A 24,037-nucleotide genomic window follows, 5' to 3' on the forward strand; every position below is an offset into this window, starting at 1 on the left:
TGAAGACAGAATGGTGGAATTCACTGCTGCGGAACAGAATAAAGAAAAAAGAATGAAAAGAAATGAAGACAGCCTAAGAGACCTCTGTGACAATATTAAATGCAACAATATTCGCATTATAGGGGTCCCAGAAGAAGAAGAGAGAGAGAAAGGACCAGAGAAAATATTTAAAGAGATTATAGTCGAAAACTTCCCTAACATGGGAAAGGAAATAGCCACCCAAGTCTAGGAAGCAAAGAGATTCCCATACAGGATAAACCCAAGGAGAAACATGCTGAGACACATAGCAATCAAATTGGCAAAAATTAAAGACACAGAAAAATTATTGAAAGCAGCAAGGAAAAAACGACAAATAACATACAAGGGAACTCCCATAAGGTTAACAGCTGATTTTCAGCAGAAACACTACAAGCCAGAAAGGAGTGGCATGACATATTTAAAGTGATGAAAGGGAAGAACCTACAACCAAGATTACTCTACCCAGCAAGGATCTCATTCAGATTCGATGGAGAAATCAAAAGCTTTACAGACAACCAAAAGCTAAGAGAATTCAGCACCACCAAACCAGCTCTACAACAAATGCTAAAGAAACTTCTCTAAGTGGGAAACACAAGAGAAGAAAAGGACCTACTAAAACAAACCCAAAGCAATTAAGAAAATGGTCATAGGAACATACATATCAATAATTACCTTAAAAGTGAATGGATTAAATGCTCCAACCCAAAGACACAGGCTTGCTGAATGGATACAAAAAAAAGACCCAAATATATGCTGTCTACAAAAGACCCACTTCAGACCTAGGGACACATACAGACTGAAAGTGAGGGGATGGAAAAAGATATTCCATGCAAATGGATATCAAAAGAAAGCTGGAGTAGCAATACTCATATCAGGTAAAATAAACTTTAAAATAAAGAATGTTACAAGAAACCAGGAAGGACACTACGTAATGATCAAGGGATCAATCCAAGAAGAAGATATAACAATTATAAATATATATGCACATAACATAGGAGCACCTCAATACATAAGGCAACTGCTAACAGCTATAAAACAGGAAATCGACAGTAACACAACAGTAGTGGGGGACTTTAACATCTCACTTACGCCAATGGACAGATCATCCAGACAGAAAATTAATAAGGAAACAGAAGCTTTAAATGACACAATAGACCAGATAGATTTAATTGATATTTATAGGACATTCCATCCAAAAGCAGCAGATTATACTTTCTTCTCAAGGGTGCACGGAACATTCTCCAGGATAGATCACATCTTGGGTCACAAACCAAGCCTCAGAAAATTTAAGAAAACTGAAATAATATCAAGCATCTTTTCTGACCACAATGCTATGAGATTAGAAATGAATCACAGGGAGAGAAAGTAAAAAACACAACACATGGAGGTTAAACAATACGTTACTAAATAACCAAGAGATCACTGAAGAAATCAAAGAGGAAGTTGAAAAATACCTAGAGACAAATGACAAGGAAAACACGACAATCCAAAACCTATGGTATGCAGCAAAAGCAGTTCTGAGAGGGAAGTTTATAGTAATACAATCCTACCTCAAGAAACAGCAAACATCTCAAATAAACAATCTAACCTTACACCTAAAGGAACTAGAGAAAGAAGGACAAACAAAACCCAAAGTTAGTAGAAGGAAAGAAATCATAAAGATCAGAGCAGAAATAAATGAGAAAGAAACAAAGAAAACAATAGCAAAGATCAATAAAACTAAAAGCTGGTCCTTTGAGAAGATAAACAAAATTGATAAACCATTAGCCAGACTCATAAAGAAAAAGAGGGAGAGGACTCAAATCAATAAAAATAGATATGAAAAAGGAGAAGTTACGACACCGCAGAAATACAAAGCATCCTAAGAGACTACGACAAGCAACTCCACGCCTATAAAATGGATAACCTGGAAGAAATGGACAAATTCTTAAAAAGGTATAACCTTCCAAGACCGAACCAGGAAGAAATAGAAAATATGAACAGACCAATCACAAGTAACGAAATTGAAACTGTGATTAAAAATCTTCCAACAAACAAAAGCCCTGGACCAGGGCTTCCCTGGTGGCGCAGTGATTGAGAGTTCGCCTGCCGATGCAGGGGACACGGGTTCGTGCCCCGGTCTGGGAAGATCCCACATGCCACGGAGGGGCTGGGCCCATGAGCCAGGGCCGCTGAGCCTGCGCGTCCGGAGCCTGTGCTCCGCAATGGGAGAGGCCACCACAGTTAGAGGCCCGCGTACCGCAAAAAAAAAAAAAAGCCCTGGACCAGATGGCTTCAGAGGTGAATTCTATCAAACATTTAGAGAAGAGCTAACACCCATCTTTCTCAAACTCTTCCAAAAAACTGCAGAGGAAGAAACACTCCCAAACTCATTCTATGAGGCCACCATCACCCTGATACCAAAACCAGACAAAGATACTACAAAAAAAGAAAATTACAGACCAATATCACTCATGAATATAGATGCAAAAATCCTCAACAAAATACTAGCAAACAGAATCCAAGAACACACTGAAAGGATCATACACTGTGGTCAAGTGGGATTTATCCCAGGGATGCAAGGATTCTTCAATATATGCAAATCAATCAATGCGATACACCATATTAACAAACTGAAGAAGAAAAACCATATGATCATCTCAATAGATGCAGAAAAAGCTTTTGACAAAATTCAACACCCATTTATGATAAAAACTCTCCAGAGAGTGGGCATAGAGGGAACCTACCTCAACATAATAAAGGCCATATACAACAAACCCACAGCAAACATCATTTCAATAGTGAAAACTGAAAGCAATTCCTCTAAGATCAGGAACAAGAAGACAAGGATGTCCACTCTCACCACTATTATTCAACATAGTTTTGGAAGTCCTAGCCACGGCAATCAGAGAAGAAAAAGAAATAAAAGGAATACAAATTGGAAAAGAGGAAGTAAAACTGTCACTGTTTCCAGATGACATGATACTATACACAGAGAATCCTAAAGATGCTACCAGAAAACTACTGGAGCTAATCAATGAATTTGGTAAAGTTGCAGGATACAAAATTAATACACAGAAATCTTTTGCATTCCTATACAATAATGATGAAAAATCTGAAAGAGAAATTAAGGAAACACTCCTATTTACCACTGCAACAAAAAGAATAAAATACCTAGGAATAAACCTACCTAGGGAGACGAAACACCTGTATGCAGAAAACTGTAAGACACTGATGAAAGAAATTAAAGATGATACCAACAGATGGAGAGATATACCATGTTCTTGGATTGGAAGAATCAATATTGTGAAAATGACTATACTACCCAAAGCAATCTACAGATTCAGTGCAATCCCTATCAAATTACCAATGGCATTTTTTATAGAACTGGAACAAAATACCTTAAAATTTGTAATGGAGACACAATAGACCCCGAATAGCCAAGGCAGTCTTGAGGGAAAAAAACGGAGCTGGAGGAATCAGACGCCCTGACTTCAGACTATACTACAAAGCTACAATAATCAAGACAATACGGTACTGGCACAAAAACAGAAATATAGATCAATGGAACTGGACAGAAAGGCCAGAGATAAACCCACACACCTATGGTCAACTAATCTATGACAAAGGAGGCAAGGAAATAAAATGGAGAAAAGACAGTCTCTTCAATAAGTGGTGCTGGGAAAACTGGACAGCTACATGTAAAAGAATGAAATTAGAACACTCCCTAACACCATACACAAAAATAAACTCAAAAAGGATTAGAGACCTAAATGTAAGACCAGAGACTATAAAACTCTTAGAGGAAAACATAGGAAGAACACTCTTTGACATAAATCACGGCAAGATCTTTTTTGATCCACCTCCTAGAGTGATGGAAATAAAAACAAAAATAAACAAGTGGGACCTAATGAAACTTAAAAGCTTTTGCACAGGAAAGGAAACTACAAACAAGATGAAAAGACAACCCTCAGAATGGGAGAAAATATTTGCAAATGAATCAACGGACAAAGGATTAATCTCCAAAATATATAAACAGCTCATGCAGCTCAATATTAAAGAAACAAATAACACAATCCAAAAATGGGCATAAGACCTAAATAGACATTTCTCCAAAGAAGACATACAGATGGCCAAGAAGCACGTGAAAAGCTGCTCAACATCACTAATTATTAGAGAAATGCAAATCAAAACTACAATGAGGTATCACCTCACACCAGTTAGATTGGGCATCATCAGAAAATCTACAAACAACAAACGCTGGAGGGGGTGTGGAGAAAAGGGAACCCTCTTGCGCTGTTGGTGGGAATGTAAATTGATACAGCCACTATGGAGAACAGTATGGAGGGGTTCCTTAAAAAACTAAAAATGGAATTAGCATATGACCCAGCATTCCCACTACCGGGCATATACCCAGAGAAAACCATAATTCAAAAGGACACATGCACCCCAATGTTCATTGCAGCACTATTTACAATAGCCAGGACATGGAAGCAACCTAAATGCCCATAGACAGACGAATGGTTAAAGAAGATGTGGTACATATATACAATGGAATATTACTCAGCCATGAAAAGGAACGAAATTGAGTCATTTGTAGAGACGTGGATGGATCTAGAGACTGTCATACAGAGTGAATATATATGGAACCTAGAAAAGTGGTGCAGATGAACCAGTTTGCAGGGCAGAAATTGAGACACAGATGTAGAGAACAAACATATGGACACCAAGGGGGGAACGTGGCGGGTGGGAGGGGTGGTGGTGTGATGAACTGGGATATTGAGATTGACATATGTACACTAATATGTATAAAATGGATAACTAATAAGAACCTGCTGTATAAAAATAAAATAAAATTCAAAAAAAAGTAACCAATTTAGAAAAGTATTAATGAGTAATTTTACTCTACTTTTATAGTAAGTCTTCAAAATCTGGTGTATATTCTCCACAAACAGCATATCTCGATTCGGACTAGCCACGTTTCAAGTGCTCCAAGAACACCAGCTCATGGCCAGGTACCGATGGTGCAGTTCTAGACGTGGAGATCCCTGAGCGCCTTTGCCATCACTGTGCACTGGCACAACACCCGTCACACAGTAGGCACATGGTAAATGTGCATGACATGCATGAACATCTTCTCTCCACTACACCACAAAAATGGAACCACAGCAAGGTTACTCAGTTGCTTTCTAGAAATTCCTGGGTCATTTTATAAATTCAGAGGATTCTTTAATTTCCTAGTGCTACAGTGCTTGAATCCTACCGAGGATACAGTTATAAATTTACCCCCAGCAACGAGGTTTAAAAGGATGGTGGGAAGATGAAGAGTCGCCCTTGACTTTTATTACAGGGCATCCCAACAGAGCACTTTGCCTTTTTAATCTCTGGGGCCTATGGCACTCTCCCATCTCTAATTACTCAAACTTTCTCTTCCTCAAACCTCTTACTCCAAATTCCAAAGCGAAATCTGAGATGACTTTACCTCCTGCTTAACAGAGAAGACAGTCTCCATCAAATGTGAACCCCTCAAGCACACGGCCCACCTTCCAGCTCCTCTCATCTGCCTCAGCTCCAGCCCCATGTGTTCATACTTTTCCTCACTCAGCAAAACTCACTGAGTTTCTCACAGAAAGGCTGGGACTTTCCCCATCTGATAGCTCCCTTCTCCCCAGCTCTACTGATTTAGCCTTTGTTTAAACAGCATCTCCTGGTGAGGTCTACCCTGACTCCTCTTTAAAACTGCAATTCTATTACACCTTCCCTATGCCCCTTACCTGCTCCTCGTTTTCCCCCATGGCATTTTTCACCTTCCACAAACAGCTTGCTTATTGTTTGTCCCCCAGCATGTCATTAGCACATCAAATCGTTTAAGGCAAGGATCCCTGTCTGCTATCCACTGGTATGTCCTTAGCACCCAGAATAGATACTCAATAATGCTTTGCTGGGTTGAATCAGCTACCTGCAGAGTGGCCTGAACAAGATGCTCTCTTCCAGCTTTTGGATTTTGCTAATTCTTGCCCCAATTCACATCTATGTACTATTAGATTTTTCTGTTCAGAGGAGTCTTTCACAGATGGGAGAAAAGTTCAGAAGGTCTTCCTTTATATCTCTCCTCCTTTATATCCCAATACTCTGGGCAATGTTCCCACATGTGCAGAAAAGCAAAGAAGCACAGGGCATCTTAAGAAGCTTAGGATAAATAGAACTGAGAATGGTCCTTTGTAAATATTTTCCTAACTTCTTTGCTCAAAAATTACTAAATTAAGCGCTTTCCTTCATTAAGTTGGTTTAAACCGGAACTTATTTTTCCAAAAAAACTAAATCACACATACTCATGAGAATCTCTGTCCTTCATGAGATCCCAAACCTATGGATCACAAAATTAAAGTAGGAGTTCAGAAGAATACAGCAAGATCACTGAGAAAGGTCTTAATGTGCTGGTCCAGGGCAGAGCAGGATGCAGCCAACCAACCGGGCTCTTACCTGTGCTGGGCCTCTCGGAAGAGGATAAACTCCATGCAGGCTTATCATTTAGGGCTGCTTCAGGCACTCCTGGCCAACCTGGAACCATAAAGGTGAGGGGCTGCTTTTGCTAGAGAGGCCCTTGGAATTTTCTAAACTTGCCCCTAGAGAATTTCACAGCAGTCCCTACTCTTCTTCCAGAGTTTCCTGACATTCAGGAGAGAGAGGCATAGAACAAGTATGACAGGCAAGAGATACAAAGGGAAAACACAGAGAGAGAGCACACCTGCTGGGACAGGTACACTTCCTGCAAGCATGAGAGAAAAAACCATCACAAGAAAAGAGAAACAAGCAAGAGAAGTAACTCTGTGAGACAAAGCCATCAATTCCGCATGAAGATCATGTGCTGCTACTGCTCCCAAGGCTGACTTGACACCTTGGTGAAGTTCATGGATGAAGTGTGCTACCCAGTCATGGGGAACATTTCTTCCCAGAATCTAGGTCTCACAAGTAGGTAACTCCCATTTCTCTACAGGTGAGAGCCTAGATGAACGACTTTGGATTACCAGGGGACATATGACAGGCGTGTGTGAAGTGGGGGGACTACCTTCAAGTAAGTACACTTGTACTGCATCACAATACTTGCTTTCCCTCAGTTTGCCCTAAAATAAGGAACCCTACAAGACCTCTAAGAGCAAATTTTCTTTTATAATTATATGCAACTCAAACTAATTGTATCATTTAAACAGGGGAAAACAGTATTTCAGTTGGCACGAAAACCAAATGTACTTTAAATGCTATGTAATTTAAAACATTCTCTTGAGCTCCTAAGTGAATTAAAATGGTACCTGATATAAAAGTTGTGAGAAAATTGCCTTTTGAAAATAAATAAAATATGCATGTAAATTTTGAGGCTAAAAACTCTAGTCCAGAGTAAGTAAGTCCATTTAAAAAGTGTGGGCTTACTTCTGCTCTTGAGCAGTCGCTTTTCTTCCTCCTTTAGCTTGTTCTGCATCAGACGGAGAGTGTTTTCAGCTTCCTATGGAGCAGGAAAAACAAGATCCAGAAGAAATGACACTTTCTGGACTGTTTTATTATTCTTTACCATGTAAGTACTGCTAAATTTGTGATATAGAAGCAAAAAAGACTAAACTACAGGAAGGGGAAGAGAACTAACGCTGCATGAGAAACTCAACACTCCCTCTCCGTCATCACTCTGGCAGCCCGATGAAAAGGGGGGCTCCCAGAAGTGACACCACTGGCCCAAAATGGGCCTCACTGATCCCCAAAGCCAGGCTCCTCCCACTACACCTCACTGCCTCTGAAGAAAATTGACCACACACCAAGATGCCCGTCACGTGTGCCTGTGTGGGATGTGGACACAGGAACAGATGCATCAACTACGGGGCCTCTTGCTCTTAAAATAAAGCACGAATTTTATCATTTTCCTGCCCTGCACAATTCTAACCCTGAAAGGGGCTAAATGGTAGGAGTGATCAGATAGGAAAAGAAAGAAAGAAATACTACTTTTAATTCCTAGGGTATAAAAAAAAACTAATACTTGAGTTAGGTTACAAAATGTGGCCCTGATTATTGTCAAAAAAGAGAATGGGAGGGACTTCCTTGTGGTGGTTCAGTGGTTAAGACTCCGCACTTCCACTGCAGAGGGCGCGGGTTCCATCTCTGATTGGGGAACTAAGATCCCGCATGCCATGCGGTGCGGCCGAAAAAAAAAAGTTAGAAAAAGAGAGAATGGGAGAGGAAATTGGCTTTTAAAAATGTGCTGTTGTTCTAAATGTTAAAAAGGAAGCACTGTTTCATGCATGAGATATTTTGAGGGACCAGGTATTAGAAGCATGGGGAGTAGCTGTGAGCACAGAAGAAAAAGAGGGTAGGTACTTGCTGAAGGGAGGGTGGGCAGGAAGGCGCCCCTCAGAAGTAACCTGGGCCACCCACTCGCATCCTGAGGCACGTTCTTTGGTACGTTCTCTGAGCCCAGGGGTGGCCCAGACAATAGTACAAAATGATCAGCTTATTTTCACTGTCTCTTTACTGCTCTTTCCCAGACACCCAATGTTTAAAATGTCCAGAACTCCAGGGTCTTTTCATTGCCCTCAAAACGTGCCTGTCCTGGACCCTCCATTCCTCCATGACCTGCCTCTGCCTTACAGCAAGAGTGGCAACAGGTTCCTCGTCCAGATAAACATGTCCAGATGAAGGTGTCAGTTACAGCCAGCCCTCTTGGCAACAAAGTAGCATCACCTAATTCAAATGTCCAGGTTTGTAATAAGGCTAGGATAACCTTTATACCAAAAGCTGTCAAGGACAGCATGAGAAAGGGAGACTTGAGACCAGTTTCACTGTGAAAATAGATTCCAAATGCCTATTTTAGGGTTAAGCAGAAATATCCCTAGGGGATAAGGGCAATTCAAAATGACAGCAACTTTGTCCAACTTCCTTTGCTCTGATTCCATACTTATCAACTGATGCTGGGATCTGAAATACTCTTTCCTAAATGGCCTTACGCATTGGGATGAAAGGAACCTGAAAGACAGCTGGTCAGTTTATAGGTCATACATATTTCCCACAATAATCAATAAGCTACAATTCTTCTTTATAAAGTAGTTTCTGAAAAGCTACTCTGGGTGATTCAATAAACCAGAGCTTGAAAATCTTTAAGTGAACTGACCAAGCAAGATCTGTACACAAGACATGTTACATAATTTGTGGGACTCAGTGCAAAATAAAATGCAGTTAAAAATTACTAAGAAAAAAAAAAATTACTAAGAATTTCAAAACGGTGACAGCAGAGGATTAAAGCAAGCCCAGGTCCTTCTAAGCTTGCAGCTGTAGCCAACTGCACAGGTCATGTCCCCACCCTGTCTGTAGTCCTAACTGACCAAACTCTGGTGATAACCTACTACCAAAGATTTGACAACCTCGGAGCCCAGGCTACACAACCAGAAAAACAGAAGAATCACATAAGCAATCCTTAGTCTGGTCAGGGAGAAAAAACATTCACCAGATATTTTTTTCACAGTGATATTTACAAACTGGCATGTCAACAAGTACAAAGTAACACACCAGAACAAATGGTCATACAGAAGGACTAAGCACTCACCTCAAACCTCTCTTGCTCCATCCTGTGATGATCCTCGAGTTGCTGTTCCAGATAAGCCAGATTTCGAAATTTCTCTAGATAAATGTCATACTGCTTTTGCAATTCGTCCTCAGTCTTCTCATATTCATCCATAAAGGCTGGCCTAGAAAAAAAAATGAAATAAAAACTGAAAGATTAATCAATATACAAAAATACAGTAGTTTGAAATTGATATTCAGAGCTCGAGATTCCGTCCTGGTTTTCTTTGGAAAGCCTTTAATTAGAGAAGGTTCTTCATTCTTGTAACTAAAGCTAATTTCCCCTTTTCTCTTCCCTCCCCACAAAATGAAGATACTTTTAATCAAAAATTAAGACATGCTCTTTGTAAAAACTAGAAATAATCCTGAAAGTATTAAGAATGAAATTAAAATTACTCATAATCCCATCACTAGGTATTAGCACTTAATATTTGACATACATCTTTCCAGACTTTTCTATGCATAGATACATACAGAAATGTATTTGTTTTTAACAAACATTAAGTATATTATCTCAAATGAAGCTCTGAGGTCTTTTTTCGTCACTCAATATGGCACATATTTCAATACAGAGTTAAAGAATAATCATACATCATACACATCTCTAAAAATCAATACATTAAATACATGCATTATCTTAGCTGGGTATAATATTCTGTCTGAATGTTCCAAAATTTAATCAGTCCCCTAAAAAGAGAAATATAGGTTGCTACAAATTAAAGCTAAGTTTTTAAACAATATAAAACTTAAAAATAAAACCACAGCATAAAAACCTGTTTCAATTGGTTTGTTGAATTTTTTTCTCTTATTATAGATCTTAAAGGGAAAACTTTGTTCTTTTAAAAATATAAACAGATAGGGACTTCCTTGGCAGTCCAGTGGTTAAGACTCTGAGCTCCCAATGCAGGGGGCACGGGTTTGATCCCGGGTTGGGGAACTAAGATCCCGCATGCCGCACGGCACAGCCCCAAAAATTTTAAAAATAAAAACATAAACAGACAAACTAGAAAATAATTTATAATCTTTTGGACTAGAGGAAAACAGAGAAATTTTTCTATTAAAAAGATCTGAGGCTTGTGGAACAAAAATCACATTCACAGAAAGATAGGCAAGATGAAAAGGCAGAGGGCTATGTACCAGATGAAGGAACAAGACAAAACCCCAGAAAAACAACTAAATGAAGTGGAGATAGGCAACATTCCAGAAAAAGAATTCAAAATGATAGTGAAGATGATCCAGGACCTCGGAAAAAGAATGGAGGCAAAGATCGAGAAGATGCAACAAATGTTTATCAAAGACCTAGAAGAATTAAACAACAAACAAACAGAGATGAACAATACAATAACTGAAATGAAAACTACACTAGAAGGAATCAATAGCAGAACTGAGGCAGAAGAACGGATAAGTGACCTGGAAAACAGAATGGTGGAATTCACTGCTGCGGAACAAAATAAAGAAAAAAGAATGAAAAGAAATGAAGACAGCCTAAGAGACCTCTGCGACAACATTAAACACAACAACGTTTGCATTATAGGGGTCCCAGAAAGAGAAGAGAGAGAGAAAGGACCAGAGGAAATATTTAAAGAGATTATAGTCGAAAACTTCCCTAACATGGGAAAGGAAATAGCCATCCAAGTCCAGGAAGCACAGCGAGCACAGCGAGTCCCAAACAGGACAAACCTAAGGAGAAACACACTGAGACACACAGTAATCAAATTGGCAAAAATTAAAGACAAAGAAAAATTATTGAAAGCAGCAAGGGAAAAAAGACAACATACAAGAAAACTCCCATAAGGTTAACAGCTGATTTCTCAGCAGAAACTCTACAAGCCAGAAGGGAGTGGCATGACATATTTAAAGTGATGAAAGGGAAGAACCTACAACCAAGATTACTCTACCCGGCAAGGATCTCATTCAGATTTGATGGAGAAATCAAAAGCTTTACAGACAAGCAAAAGCTAAGATAATTCAGCACCACCAAACCAGCTCTACAACAAACGCTAAAGAAACTTCTCTAAGTGGGAAACACAAGAGAAGAAGAGGACCTACTAAAACAAACACAAAACAATTAAGAAAATGGCCATAGGAACATACATATCAATAATTACCTTAAAAGTGAATGGATTAAATGCTCCAACCAAAAGACACAGGCTTGCTGAATGGATATAAAAACAAGACCCACATATAAACTGTCTACAAGAGACCCACTTCAGACCTAGGGACACATACACATTGAAAGTGAGGGGATGAAAAAGATATTCTATGCAAATGGATATCAAAAGAAAGCTGGAGTAGCAATACTCATATCAGATAAAATAGACTTTAAAATAAAGAATGTTACAAGAGACTAGGAAGGACACTACATAATGATCAAGGGATCAATCCAAGAAGAAGATATAACAATTATAAATATATATGCACCCAACATAGGAGCACCTCAATACATAAGGCAACTGCTAACAGCTATAAAAGACGAAATTAACAGTACCACAATTATAGTGGGGGACTTTAACACTTCACACCAATGGACAGATCATCCAAAATGAAAATACATAAGGAAACAGAAGCTTTAAATGACACAATAGACCAAACAGATTTAATTGATATTTATAGGACATTCCATCCAAAAACAGCAGATTACACTTTCTTCTCAAGTGCGCACGGAACATTCTCCGGGATAGATCACATCTTGGGTCACAGATCAAGCCTCAGTAAATTTAAGAAAACTGAAATAATATCAAGCATCTTTTCTGACCACAACGCTCTGAGATTAGAAATGAATTACAGGGGGCTTCCCTGGTGGCACAGTGGTTGAGTCTGCCTGCCAATGCAGGGGACACGGGTTCGGGCCCTGGTCTGGGAAGATCCCACATGCCGTGGAGCAACTGGGTCCATGAGCCACAACTACTGAGACTGCACATCTGGAGCGTGTGCTCCACAACAAGAGAGGGCGCAATAGTGAGAGGCCCACGCACCACGATGAAGAGTGGCCCCCGCTTGCCGCAACTAGAGAAAGCCCTCGCACAGAAACGAAGACCCAACATAGCCAAAAATAAATTAATAAATTAAAAAAAAAAAAAACCTTAGAACAACTATAAAAAAAAAAAGAAATGAACTACAGGGAAGAAAACGTAAAAAACGCAAACACATGGAGGCTAAACAATACATTACTAAATAACCAAGAGATCACGGAAGAAATCAAAGAGGAAATCCAAAAATACCTAGAGACAAAGGACAATGAAAACACGACAATTCAAAACCTATGGGATGCAGCATAAGCAGTTCTAAGAGGGAAGTTTATAGCTATACAACCTTACCTCAAGAAACAGCAAACATCTCAAATAAACAATCTAACCTTACACCTAAAGGAACTAGAGAAAGAAGAACAAACAAAACCCAAAGTTAGCAGAAGGAAAGAAATCATAAAGATCAGAGCAGAAATAAATGAAATAGAAACAAAAAAAACAATAGCAAAGATCAATAAAACTAAAAGCTGGTCCTTTGAGAAGATAAGCAAAATTGATAAATGATTAGCCAGACTCATCAAGAAAAACAGGGAGAGGACTTAAATCAATAAAATTAGATATGAAAAAGGAGAAGTTACAACAGACACCACAGAAATACAAAGCATCCTAAGAGACTACTACAAGCAACTCTACGTCAATAAAATGGACAACCTGGAAGAAATGGACAAATTCTTAGAAAGGTATAACCTTCCAAGACCGAACCAGGAAGAAATAGAAAATATGAACAGACCAATCACAAGTAACGAAATTGAAACTGTGATTAAAAATCTTCCAACAAACAGAAGTCCAGGACCAGATGGCTTCACAGGTGAATTCTATCAAACATTTAGAGAAGAGCTAACACCCATCTTTCTCAAACTCTTCCAAAAAATTGCAGAGTAAGGAACACTCCCAAACTCATTCTATGAGGCCACCATCACCCTGATACCAAAACCAGACAAAGATACTACAAAAAGAGAAAATTACAGACCAATATCACTCATGAATATAGATGCAAAAATCCTCAACAAAATACTAGCAAACAGAATCCAAGAACACATTAAAAGGATCATACCCCATGATCAAGTGGGATTTATCCCAGGGATGCAAGGATTCTTCAATATATGCAAATCAATCAATGCGATACACATTAACAAACTGAAGAAGAAAAACCATATGATCATCTCAATAGATGCAGAAAAAGCTTTTGACAAAATTCAACACCCATTTATGATAAAAACTCTCCAGAAAGTGGACACAGAGGGAACCTACCTCAACATAATAAAGGCCATATACAACAAACCCACAGCAAACATCATTTCAATAGTGAAAAACTGAAAGCAATTCCTCTAAGATCAGGAACAAGAAGACTAGGATGTCCACTCTCACCACTATTATTCAACATAGTTTTGGAAGTCCTAGCCACGGCAATCAGAGAAGAAAAAGAAATAAAAGGAATACAAATTGGAAAAGAGGAAGTAAAACTGTCACTGTTTCCAGATGACATGATACTATACACAGAGAATCCTAAAGATGCTACCAGAAAACTACTGGAGCTAATCAATGAATTTGGTAAAGCTGCAGGATACAAAATTAATACACAGAAATCTTTTGCATTCCTATACAATAATGATGAAAAATCTGAAAGAGAAATTAAGGAAACACTCCTATTTACCACTGCAACAAAAAGAATAAAATACCTAGGAATAAACCTACCTAGGGAGACGAAACACCTGTATGCAGAAAACTATAAGACACTGATGAAAGAAATTAAAGATGATACCAACAGATGGAGAGATATACCATGTTCTTGGATTGGAAGAATCAATATTGTGAAAATGACTATACTACACAAAGCAATCTACAGATTCAATGCAATCCCTATCAAATTACCAATGGCATTTTTTTTTTTTTACAGAACTAGAACAAAATACCTTAAAATTTGTATGGAGACACAAAAGACCCCGAATAGCCAAGGCAGTCTTGAGGGAAAAAAACGGAGCTGGAGGAATCAGACGCCCTGACTTTAGACTATACTACAAAGCTACAGTAATCAAGACAATATGGTACTGGCACAAAAACAGAAATATAGATCAATGGAACTGGACAGAAAGCCCAGAGATAAACCCACACACCTATGGTCAACTAATCTATGACAAAGGAGGCAAGGATATACAATGGAGAAAAGACAGTCTCTTCAGTAAGTGGTGCTGGGAAAACTGGACAGCTACATGTAAAAGAATGAAATTAGAACACTCCCTAACACCATACACAAAAATAAACTCAAAAAGGATTAGAGACCTAAATATAAGACCGGAGACTATAAAACTCTTAGAGGAAAACATAGGAAGAACACTCTTTGACGTAAATCACGGCAAGATCTTTTTTGATCCACCTCCTAGAGTGATGGAAATAAAAACAAAAATAAACAAATGGGACCTAATGAAACTTAAAAGCTTTTCCACAGCAAAGTAAACCATAAACAAGACGAAAAGACAACCCTCAATATGGAAGAAAATATTTGCAAATGAATCAACGGACAAAGGATTAATCTCCAAAATATATAAACAGCTCATGCAGCTCAATATTAAAGAAACAAATAACACAATCCAAAAATGGGCATAAGACCTAAATAGACATTTCTCCAAAGAAGACATACAGATGGCCAAGAAGCACATGAAAAGCTGCTCAACATCACTAATTATTAGAGAAATGCAAATCAAAACTACAATGAGGTATCACCTCACACCAGTTAGAATGGGCATCAACAGAAAATCTACAAAGAAATGCTGGAGAGGGTGTGGAGAAAAGGGAACCCTCTTGCACTGTTGGTGGGAATGTAAATTGATACAGCCACTATGTAGAACAGTATGGAGGTTCCTTAAAAAACTAAAAATAGAATTACCATATGATCCAGCACTCCCACTACTGGGCATATTCCCAGAGAAACCATAATTCAAAAAGACACATGCACCCCAATGTTCATTGCAGCACTATTTACAATAGCCAGGTCATGGAAACAACCTAAATGCCCATCAAGAGATGAATGGATAAAGAAGTTGTGGTACATATAGACAATGGAATTCAGCCATAAAAAGGAACAAAATTCAGTCATTTGTTGAGATGTGGATGGATCTAGAGACTGTCATACAGAGTGAAGTAAGTCAGAAAGAGAAAAACAAATATCATATGTTAACGCATGTACGTGGAATCTAGGAAAATGGTACAGATGAACCAGTTTGCAGGGCAGAAGTTGAGACACAGATGTAGAGGACAAACGTATGGACACCAAGGGGTTAAAGCCGCAGGGGGGTGGGCATGGTGGTGTGATGAATTGGGCGATTGGGATTGACATGTATACACTGATGTGTATAAAACTGATGACTAATCAAACCTGCTGTATAAAAAAATAAAAATAAATTAAAAAACAAAAGATCTGAGGCTTAACAAAAATGAATTTATGCTTGAAAGGCAGAAGTTTTTAATGAGATAAATCTATCTGGTGGCCCTGATCCAGAGGCAGAAGGGATGTGGGCTTGCCCTTGGCAAAGAGGAAGCCTTGATGCTCCCTCGGTTACTGTCTGCTGCCCCCAGGTGCTGCCTTCCTGCAGATCTCAGGACAGGAGCCAGAGTGTGGGCCAGGCACGTGTCCCCAGAAAGCAAGACACATTCAGAGCGAATACAGCAGCTGGAGAAAGAAGGAGTAAAGAGAGAAAAATAACGGGAGAATGAAAACGGAGGAAGGGCAACACAGAAACAAAGCAAAGGAAGGAGGGTACAAAGTGAGAGAAAAAGGGAGGGCACAAGAAAGAGGTTCCTGTGGGGGCAAGTGTGGGCTCCAAGAAAATGTGAGGCACACACTTGAAAGGCAAAGTCAGAGGAAGGATGAATTACCAGTGAGGAATTAGAAACTGTAAATCTACTCAAACCAAGAAATGGGAGTATGTTTCTGTTTCCACCTAATTTATGGCAAGTCACAGATCTGAGGAGCCAGGCCTTGTATAACTTTCGCCATCTGGATTTACTTACTTTGCCTTGTGTTCCAAGAAGCTATAAAATCTAGAAGGGAGGTTCAACAACTAAGCAGTTTTCCAGACATATTGAAAGCAGTAAAGAGAATGAGTTTAGCAGTGTGCCTGTTAAAAACACACGTACATTCTGCAGCATAGACATCTTTATGCCGGGCTTTTCCCACTGCTTGAAAGGTTAATACCACTGACGATATATTCCCTCAGTCTGCTTTAACTTGCAGAGACAGCGTTCTACTCACTCTTCAGGTGTTCACATCTACCTGACACTCTGCAGAGTCTGGAGTCGCTTCCGATTTCTTTCCAGCTCTAATTTCCTCTTGTCAATTTTGGCTTCTAGGTTAGCTTCATCAGAGGCCACATTATTGAGCAGGTCTTTCGTCTTCTGAACCTGCACCTACATTTAACAGGAAATGAAGGAGACAAATGTGCCAAAAGGACCACGACCTGACTCTTGGAAGAGCAGGACTTCTCAACCTCTCAAGCCCAGCAACACCTCACTAAACATAATCAAGGGGAAGCAAACAGAGCAAACCCTCCCCCAAGCCATCACTCGTTTAACCAACTATTTCCAGGAGGAACATCACATAGGCCTAGAAAGAATCATCTACTTTTTTTTTTTTCCATGAGAAGGTGTTTCCAAAGCGGGACCCAAAACCTCCTGCCACCTCACTTGTTTAGATGGTTACACCTCACTCTGAAGGGTTGGTTTGCCTTCATTTACATAGTTCAGGCTACCCCCCAGCTACAAATAACTGACTTATAGAATACATGCACACACAAACTTTATCTTAGCTTTACTTAGAAGGGAACAAAAAGAAATGCCGCCTGGTCCCAGCTCTAATGCGCTGCCTGCTGGGACTGAGAGAAGGTTCCTCTCCCCTTCCCAGGCAGCTGAACCGCAGACTGAACTAAACAGAGAAACCACTCCATTAGGAGAAAGTGGCTCCCTGGGTGGCTCCGGTGTGACCCAGCCTTGGGGAGGGAGCCTGGGCAGCAGTGTGGCACAGGCCCCTGAGCAAGAGGGCAGCGTGAAGGGAAAGAGATCTCTGGCGAAAACCACAGGCCTCCCCATCCTCCCTCCCATAAGAGCAAGTTCATCTGAGGCAGGGCTAGTCTGAGTAAATGCACTGTCTTCACACTCGTGTTGTCTGGGAAGCGGGCCAGGTCAAGGCCTGTGGCTCAGAGCTTCAATCTGCTGCCCTAGGAATGACATCTGCAACTCAACCAGCCAAGTGTAGAACTGCTCTCCGCGCCCCCAGGCTGGGACTATCCAACTCTGCTGTTAAGTTCCAGATGGCCAAGGTGGGGTCCTCCCCTCCAGGACTTTACACGTGTGTAGCCCCATGAAGGTTTACTGACTGTTTACCTGCAGGCCTCTGAAACACTATGCGGTCCACAAAGAAATCAGCTAAGGAGCCCAGACACGCTCCACGACTCTCAGAGACAGTGCATATTTGGAAGCAATCAGTTTTATCAGCACTTTATGGCTTAATTTTTTTTGTTTAAGTACACTAACCATTTCGAAGATGCTTTCATGAAGATTAATCATATCACTAACCACTGATTTGCTGCAAGTACTTTAAAAACCACAGCAGAGATGTGAGTTCACTCTCAGAGGAAGACACGGTGGGTCTCCTTTCTGAACAGACAACTCAGGTTGATGGCAACTATTTCTCTGAATCAAAGTCAGATTAAAACCTAGTGAATCTATCTGACCTCAAAAATAAAGAATTTTTAAAAAGGTTCTGTTCCTCAAAAAAGACAAATGTAATAAACACAAAAAATTTTCTCTAGCTTTCTGAAATAAATGGCCTATATTTCATAACCCCTTTTAAGTATCCATGTTGTTGTTTCGCTTTTGTTTTTAGAATTATCAAATATCATGTATATTTTCCAGCAACGAAAAGATATCTTAAGAGGTGTTCACCAAGAAATGAACTGTGCCCTCATTTGGTTGTTCCATTTTTAATACTGACTTAGTGCTAAAGGCACATTCATGTCATGCTAACCTGATTCAGCCAGAACACTGACAAGCACACAAGTATTATCATTAGTTTTTTTTTTAATTTAGAAACAATCAGGAACTTACAAACAGCTGAAGTATAATACAAAACATTTTTTCCTAACCTAGGTGAGAATGAGCTGCTGACCTGATGCTCCATCACTTCTAAATATTTTAATGTGTATTTCCTGCAAATAAGGCCTTTCTCCTAAATAACCACAACACAATCATCAAGACAGGAAATGAACTCTTGACGCACCACCCCCACCCAACCCTCAGACCCACTGTCCCCATGAAGTTCTTAACAGCAGATGGGAGTGACCCCTGGCATTCAGTCATCAGGTCTCCTTAGCCTCCTTCAGTCTGGAATAGCTCCTCAACCTCTCCTGAATGTTCATGACAGGAACATGAACTTTTCACTGTTGAAGAGTAGGGGCCAGGGAATTTACAGAATGCCCATCAATTTGCCTTTGTCTGATTAGCTTCAGATTACACACCCCTAGCAGGAATAGCACAGATATCACTGAACCCTGCATCCCATCAGGTGGGCATAATTCTGGTTTGCTCCATCACTGGTGATATTCCTTTGACCACTGGATTAAGAGGGTGTCTGTCAGGCTTCTCCTATGACATTACTCTTTTCCTCTCTGTAATTAATAAGTATTTTGTAGGGAGCTACTTTGAAACTATGTGAAAAACCTGCTCTTCATCAGTTTTCAATGTATTCATTTATCAGTGAGAACTCAAGATCTCCCATTTCATTCAATGGTCTATAATCCATTACTATAATTCATTCATTTTGATGCTTATCCTGTCCCTGGTGTGGCCAGGGGAAGCTGGCTTCTGTGTCCTTCTGACACTGTTTGAGCACTTCCTTGCTTTCTGGCACAAGAAGATCTTGTACTTTCTTATCCTAACTTTGGAATCAGCCATCTCTCCTGAAGAGCCCTGCTTCATTTTAGTGGAGAATGGCATTTAGAAGCCAAGATCTGGGTGCTAGGTATGCTCAGAGCTAAGGAGTGTATGAATGTGTATGTGGGTGTGCATGTGTATGTACATAAATATACTACATACATAAACTACACGTACATACACACAACAAAATTTATTCCTATATCTATCTACATATTGAAATGCATGCATTTAGCCAACACCTCCTATTTCAGGGTTCAATCTAATTTTCTCCCTTTTCATATCTGTAACTCCATTCTCCAACAGTGAGAAACTTGGCTTCCATTATCTTTAATATATTTACTTATTTGATCAACCTGCCTGTATGTAACCATTTCCCATCTCGGCTACCCTGCACGTCTCACCCTGCTGAGGCTCTGACTCTCTGTGCTGGGCTGCGCAGGGAGTATTACTGTTTTATGATAAGAGTACTATAAAAACCAATCTTAGAGTTTTGTACAACTCACAGCAAATTCTTGTTTTATAACTATTCTTAATTTATGTAAGGCCCCCCTGTCTGTGTCTACTGAATAAAATGAATCTCTAATAATGACTGAATACCTACTATGTGCCACGCACTGTCATAATGAATGCTCACAAGGACCCTATGTGGTGGGCATTGCCATTCCTCCCATTTTATAGATGCGGAAAGTGAGGCACAAAGAAGTTAAGTAACTTGCCTAAAATCACACAGAGGGATTCAAACCCAAGTAGTCTGAGTCCCCCTCACCTTCTGCTTTCCAAATGAATGATATAGGTGAGATAAGCAAATAACAACTGATCATGGGTAAGTAGTAAAGAATGATGATCATTCTATTTATACAGTGCTGTTTAAAGTTAAGAAAATCTGGAAATCATTTAAACGCCCAGCAGTGAGGAACTGGTTAAATCAAGTATGAAGAGTCCATAAAGTATTTACTAAAATTACTGCAGAATTTAAGAGAATTATTAAATTAATAAAACTGGCAAAATTTTAGCAACAAGAGAAATTGTTCATATTTGTAATGAGGGGAAAAATAACAGTAAGTCACCAACTATTCTAGAATGTGCTCTAAATTTTTCACCTCCCCACTAACCTGTCCCTTCTTTGTTATGAGGCCTGGCTTGTTCTGTCCTGTAGAGCCAGGAACTACTTTCCAGTCCCAGGCATAAAAACATTAAATAAAAGCGAAGTAATCTTACCAAAATATCTTTTATTGCAATTCTCATCACTTTTTCAGTCTCATTTATTTCCAGAGGTCTGGCAATTGCTTCTGTTCTCAGTTCCTATTGGAAACAATGAAGCGAAATTATTTTTTCAGAAGACGAATTCTCAAGACCAATTCCCCTGTCTAGATACGGCTTATGGACTGGTTCTCAAAAGCTTCATTACTGTGTGGGTCTCTGATGCAAAAGCACTCCCGCCATCACCTCCTCCAAGTATCTTCTGTAATCCTCCGGCCAGCCTGGCCTCTCTCCAGTGCTCAAGGTCCCCTTCTCCAGCCACAGGCCCCCTGTACCCTAACACCATAGGAACCTGAACTCACCATCCAGAATCTTTTCTCCAAAATTTGCTTCTTTTACTTGCATTCCATTCAGGTGACCCCAAACCAAGTGCAGCTCAACTTGCTGTCTGAACCCACTGCCAGCCTGTACAATCTTCTTTGTGATCACATCCCTCTAAGTTGCCCATTACTGACAACTGTAACTAATGAGAAGAATCAGCTCGGCCCTGCCCCAGCACTAACCACTAACCATCAAGGGAGGCATCTGTGCCTATCATATCAGTATTGGAAATTTCCGAAACATGGGACTTCATTGCAGATGCAGTTATGGGGGTCCTGGAGCACTTTATCAAATCCTGTCTTGTGCTTCCTTTATTCCACAGTGTACATTACCTCCCCCATAGTGGAAAACTACTGAGGGCAGGGACCGTGACTTACTCAAGGACACAGAGCACAGTGCCTTCCTTGCCTGTGGTTGGTGCTGGTCCTCAATGAATATTTTGTTGAGTGTATGAAAAACATATATTGGTTAGGGGATCTTCCTCAGATCATGACTGTACACAGAATTTGAGAAGTCCTACATTCAGGGTCCCTTGGCTTCCATGGCAACAGTTCGGCCTCTGATTGCTCCATCAATTCATTACAGGACAGTACTAAAAGAGTCCCCAGGGAAATCCTGGTGAGCCTCACAATGAAGCCAGGGCTCTGCTGGCAAATAGCAAGTGACCAGCTCCTGTCTCTGGGACTGTGAGGAACACGTGTAGACATGTGCACTATAAACAGAAAACATGGAAAGCCGGGAGCTGCCTCACTGCTTATCTAAATTAGCTGTCAGACATTATGTCAGGTTTGTTCTGCCAACTACACTTCACCAGGTGGCAATATATCAAGAGCTGGGATGGTGAGCTAGCACCAAGTCCCCCGCTTCCAATCTGTTCCTAGGGCAGAAATGAAAAATGCCATTACACTGTAGCAGCAATGCCAGAACACAGGCAAGGTAGTGAGAGAGCAGTCATGGATGATACACCTGATGGGAATGGAATGAACTAAGTGCAGTTAATTCAAAAACATTAGATATGAGCATGTATGCTTCAAATGCCATAAATCCTCCCAGGTAAGAATTAAACAGCACTCCATTTCTTCTCCAGCCAGTAGGTCCAAAACTCTGCTGCTTGTTGGAATCACCTGGAGATCTTTAAAAATCTGGCTCTCACCCCCAAACATTTTGATCCACTGGTATGGGGGATGACCTGGATGCTGGATGATTTAAAAAGCTCTATAGGAGCTCCAAGGGTGTTTTACGAACCCACTCTTCAAGAGCTCCTTAAACACAGTGGACAGAGCATCCTCCTTGACTGGCATGGGCTAGAATAAGGACTGCAAATAAGTTTCAACTGTAACATCAACTTCAAATGATTGGTAGTGACTACCTAGATTAATGACTGGTTCCCAAACTCTGCTGTATGTTAGAACCACCCAGGAGACTTAAAACTCCCAGTGCCCAAGTCACATTTCGTACCAATGACATCAGCATGGAAGCCAGACATCAGTAGTTTGTAAAGATCCCCAGGTGATTCCACTGGGCCACAAGATTTGGGAACCACAGGCTCAGAAGAGCATTTTGTTGGGAAGAATGCCAAGGCTGAGTGTACCGGGGGAAAGCATCATGATCAATAAAGTCTGCCACGGGCACAAGGAGGAAAGTTTCAGCAACAGGCACATATTTGCCATTCCTGAACTAGATGTCAAAGGTATTAGAAACAGACCAGAGCCCACCAGAAGCACAAACAGCAGCAAACACCACACGTATATTACTTTCCCCCACAGTAGCTCATTTAATCAGGTACCGTTTAATGAAATCAAAAGAACAGAGAAAAACAGAATTGGAAAAGAAACCTTGGAAATCTGCTTAGCTAAGGAGGTAACTGAGTTATCTGAACACTGCTTACCCTCAACTCCACCTCCTTGCCCAGCAAGTCATACAGAGATGCTCCCTTGGAAGTGATTTCAGAAGCAAGCTGCCTGGCTGCTTTCAAATCTGCAATCTGGAAGGAAAATATCAAAAACAGAAACTTCAGTGACAGGTTTTTATTAGGCATTCAGAAAGAATCAATCTGTTCATATAGGTTCCCACCTCCAGTCAGGATACTTGACTTACTTGACTATAGAACACATTTTCCACAAGACACATATTTACATCCTGGAGAAGAGAGTTCCCAAAACATCAGTTTAGGAAACACTGATCTAAGTACAAATTAGACCAATTCCAGGCCACCTGAGAAACCCAAATGTCAGGTCAAATGTACTCTGCAACAAGGAGCTGCGGGGGTTGTGAACGTTGACACGCTTCCTATAATAAGGGACCCTGGCAGTGGTGGGGTGAGCAAAGGAGGGGCAACCTGAGGGACACATGCCTACCGCAGAACCCTGATGCCCTATGTTTAACCCTCCCTGTCCCCTCATTCTCTGCCTTCAGGCTGCACTTCACTGGACTGCTGTGAGCTCAAATGAGCTCACCGGCATGAAGGCCTTACAAGCTCCCACAAGGCACTGCTGTGAAGATGATGATGATCTGGCCCTGGGCACAGCTTCTTTCTTAGGATCTACACGTCACACACTCTTCCATGAATACACTAAACTTCCAAAGAGCCCAAACATTTCCCAGCTCAGCTCCCTCTCCCTCTCCCCAAAACAACGAATTCCCACCCTTTCATTTTCAAACCACTGACAACTCTCACTCTTTGTTCACAGCTGGTGACTTCCTTCCCATTTCCTCAGTCCTCAGGACTCCTCTGGAATAGCTGCTTCCTCACCAGCAGCGAGTTCCCAGCTTCCTCTCTGGGAGTCCTCTCATCCGCCCCACTTCTCAGCACTGAAGTTCAGCAGAGTCCAGCCGCACACCACCCCCAACCCCGGACCTCCCTTCCACGCACACTCCCCGCAAGCTTTCAGCTCCGATACCAAGAT

General features: G+C 40.5%; 1 protein-coding gene across 3 annotated transcripts in view; it reads right to left on the reverse strand.

Moving 5' to 3' along the window:
- CLUAP1 (clusterin associated protein 1) overlaps positions 1-24,037 on the reverse strand; it is a 42,405-nt gene that overhangs the window by 10,829 nt on the left and 7,539 nt on the right. For all 3 annotated transcript variants that reach the window (XM_082857912.1, XM_082857911.1, XM_082857910.1), the window contains exons 5-9: positions 23,020-23,115; positions 20,769-20,852; positions 16,894-17,027; positions 9,581-9,722; positions 7,426-7,498 (exon numbers count right to left, since the gene is read on the reverse strand). In XM_082857912.1, coding sequence (XP_082714038.1) covers positions 7,426-7,498; positions 9,581-9,722; positions 16,894-17,027; positions 20,769-20,852; positions 23,020-23,115 — 529 coding nt within the window. The remainder of the gene's footprint in view (positions 1-7,425; positions 7,499-9,580; positions 9,723-16,893; positions 17,028-20,768; positions 20,853-23,019; positions 23,116-24,037) is intronic.

This window comes from Leucopleurus acutus (assembly GCF_964270905.1).
Source record: "Leucopleurus acutus genome assembly, chromosome: 16".
Lineage (NCBI taxonomy): Eukaryota > Metazoa > Chordata > Mammalia > Artiodactyla > Delphinidae > Leucopleurus > Leucopleurus acutus.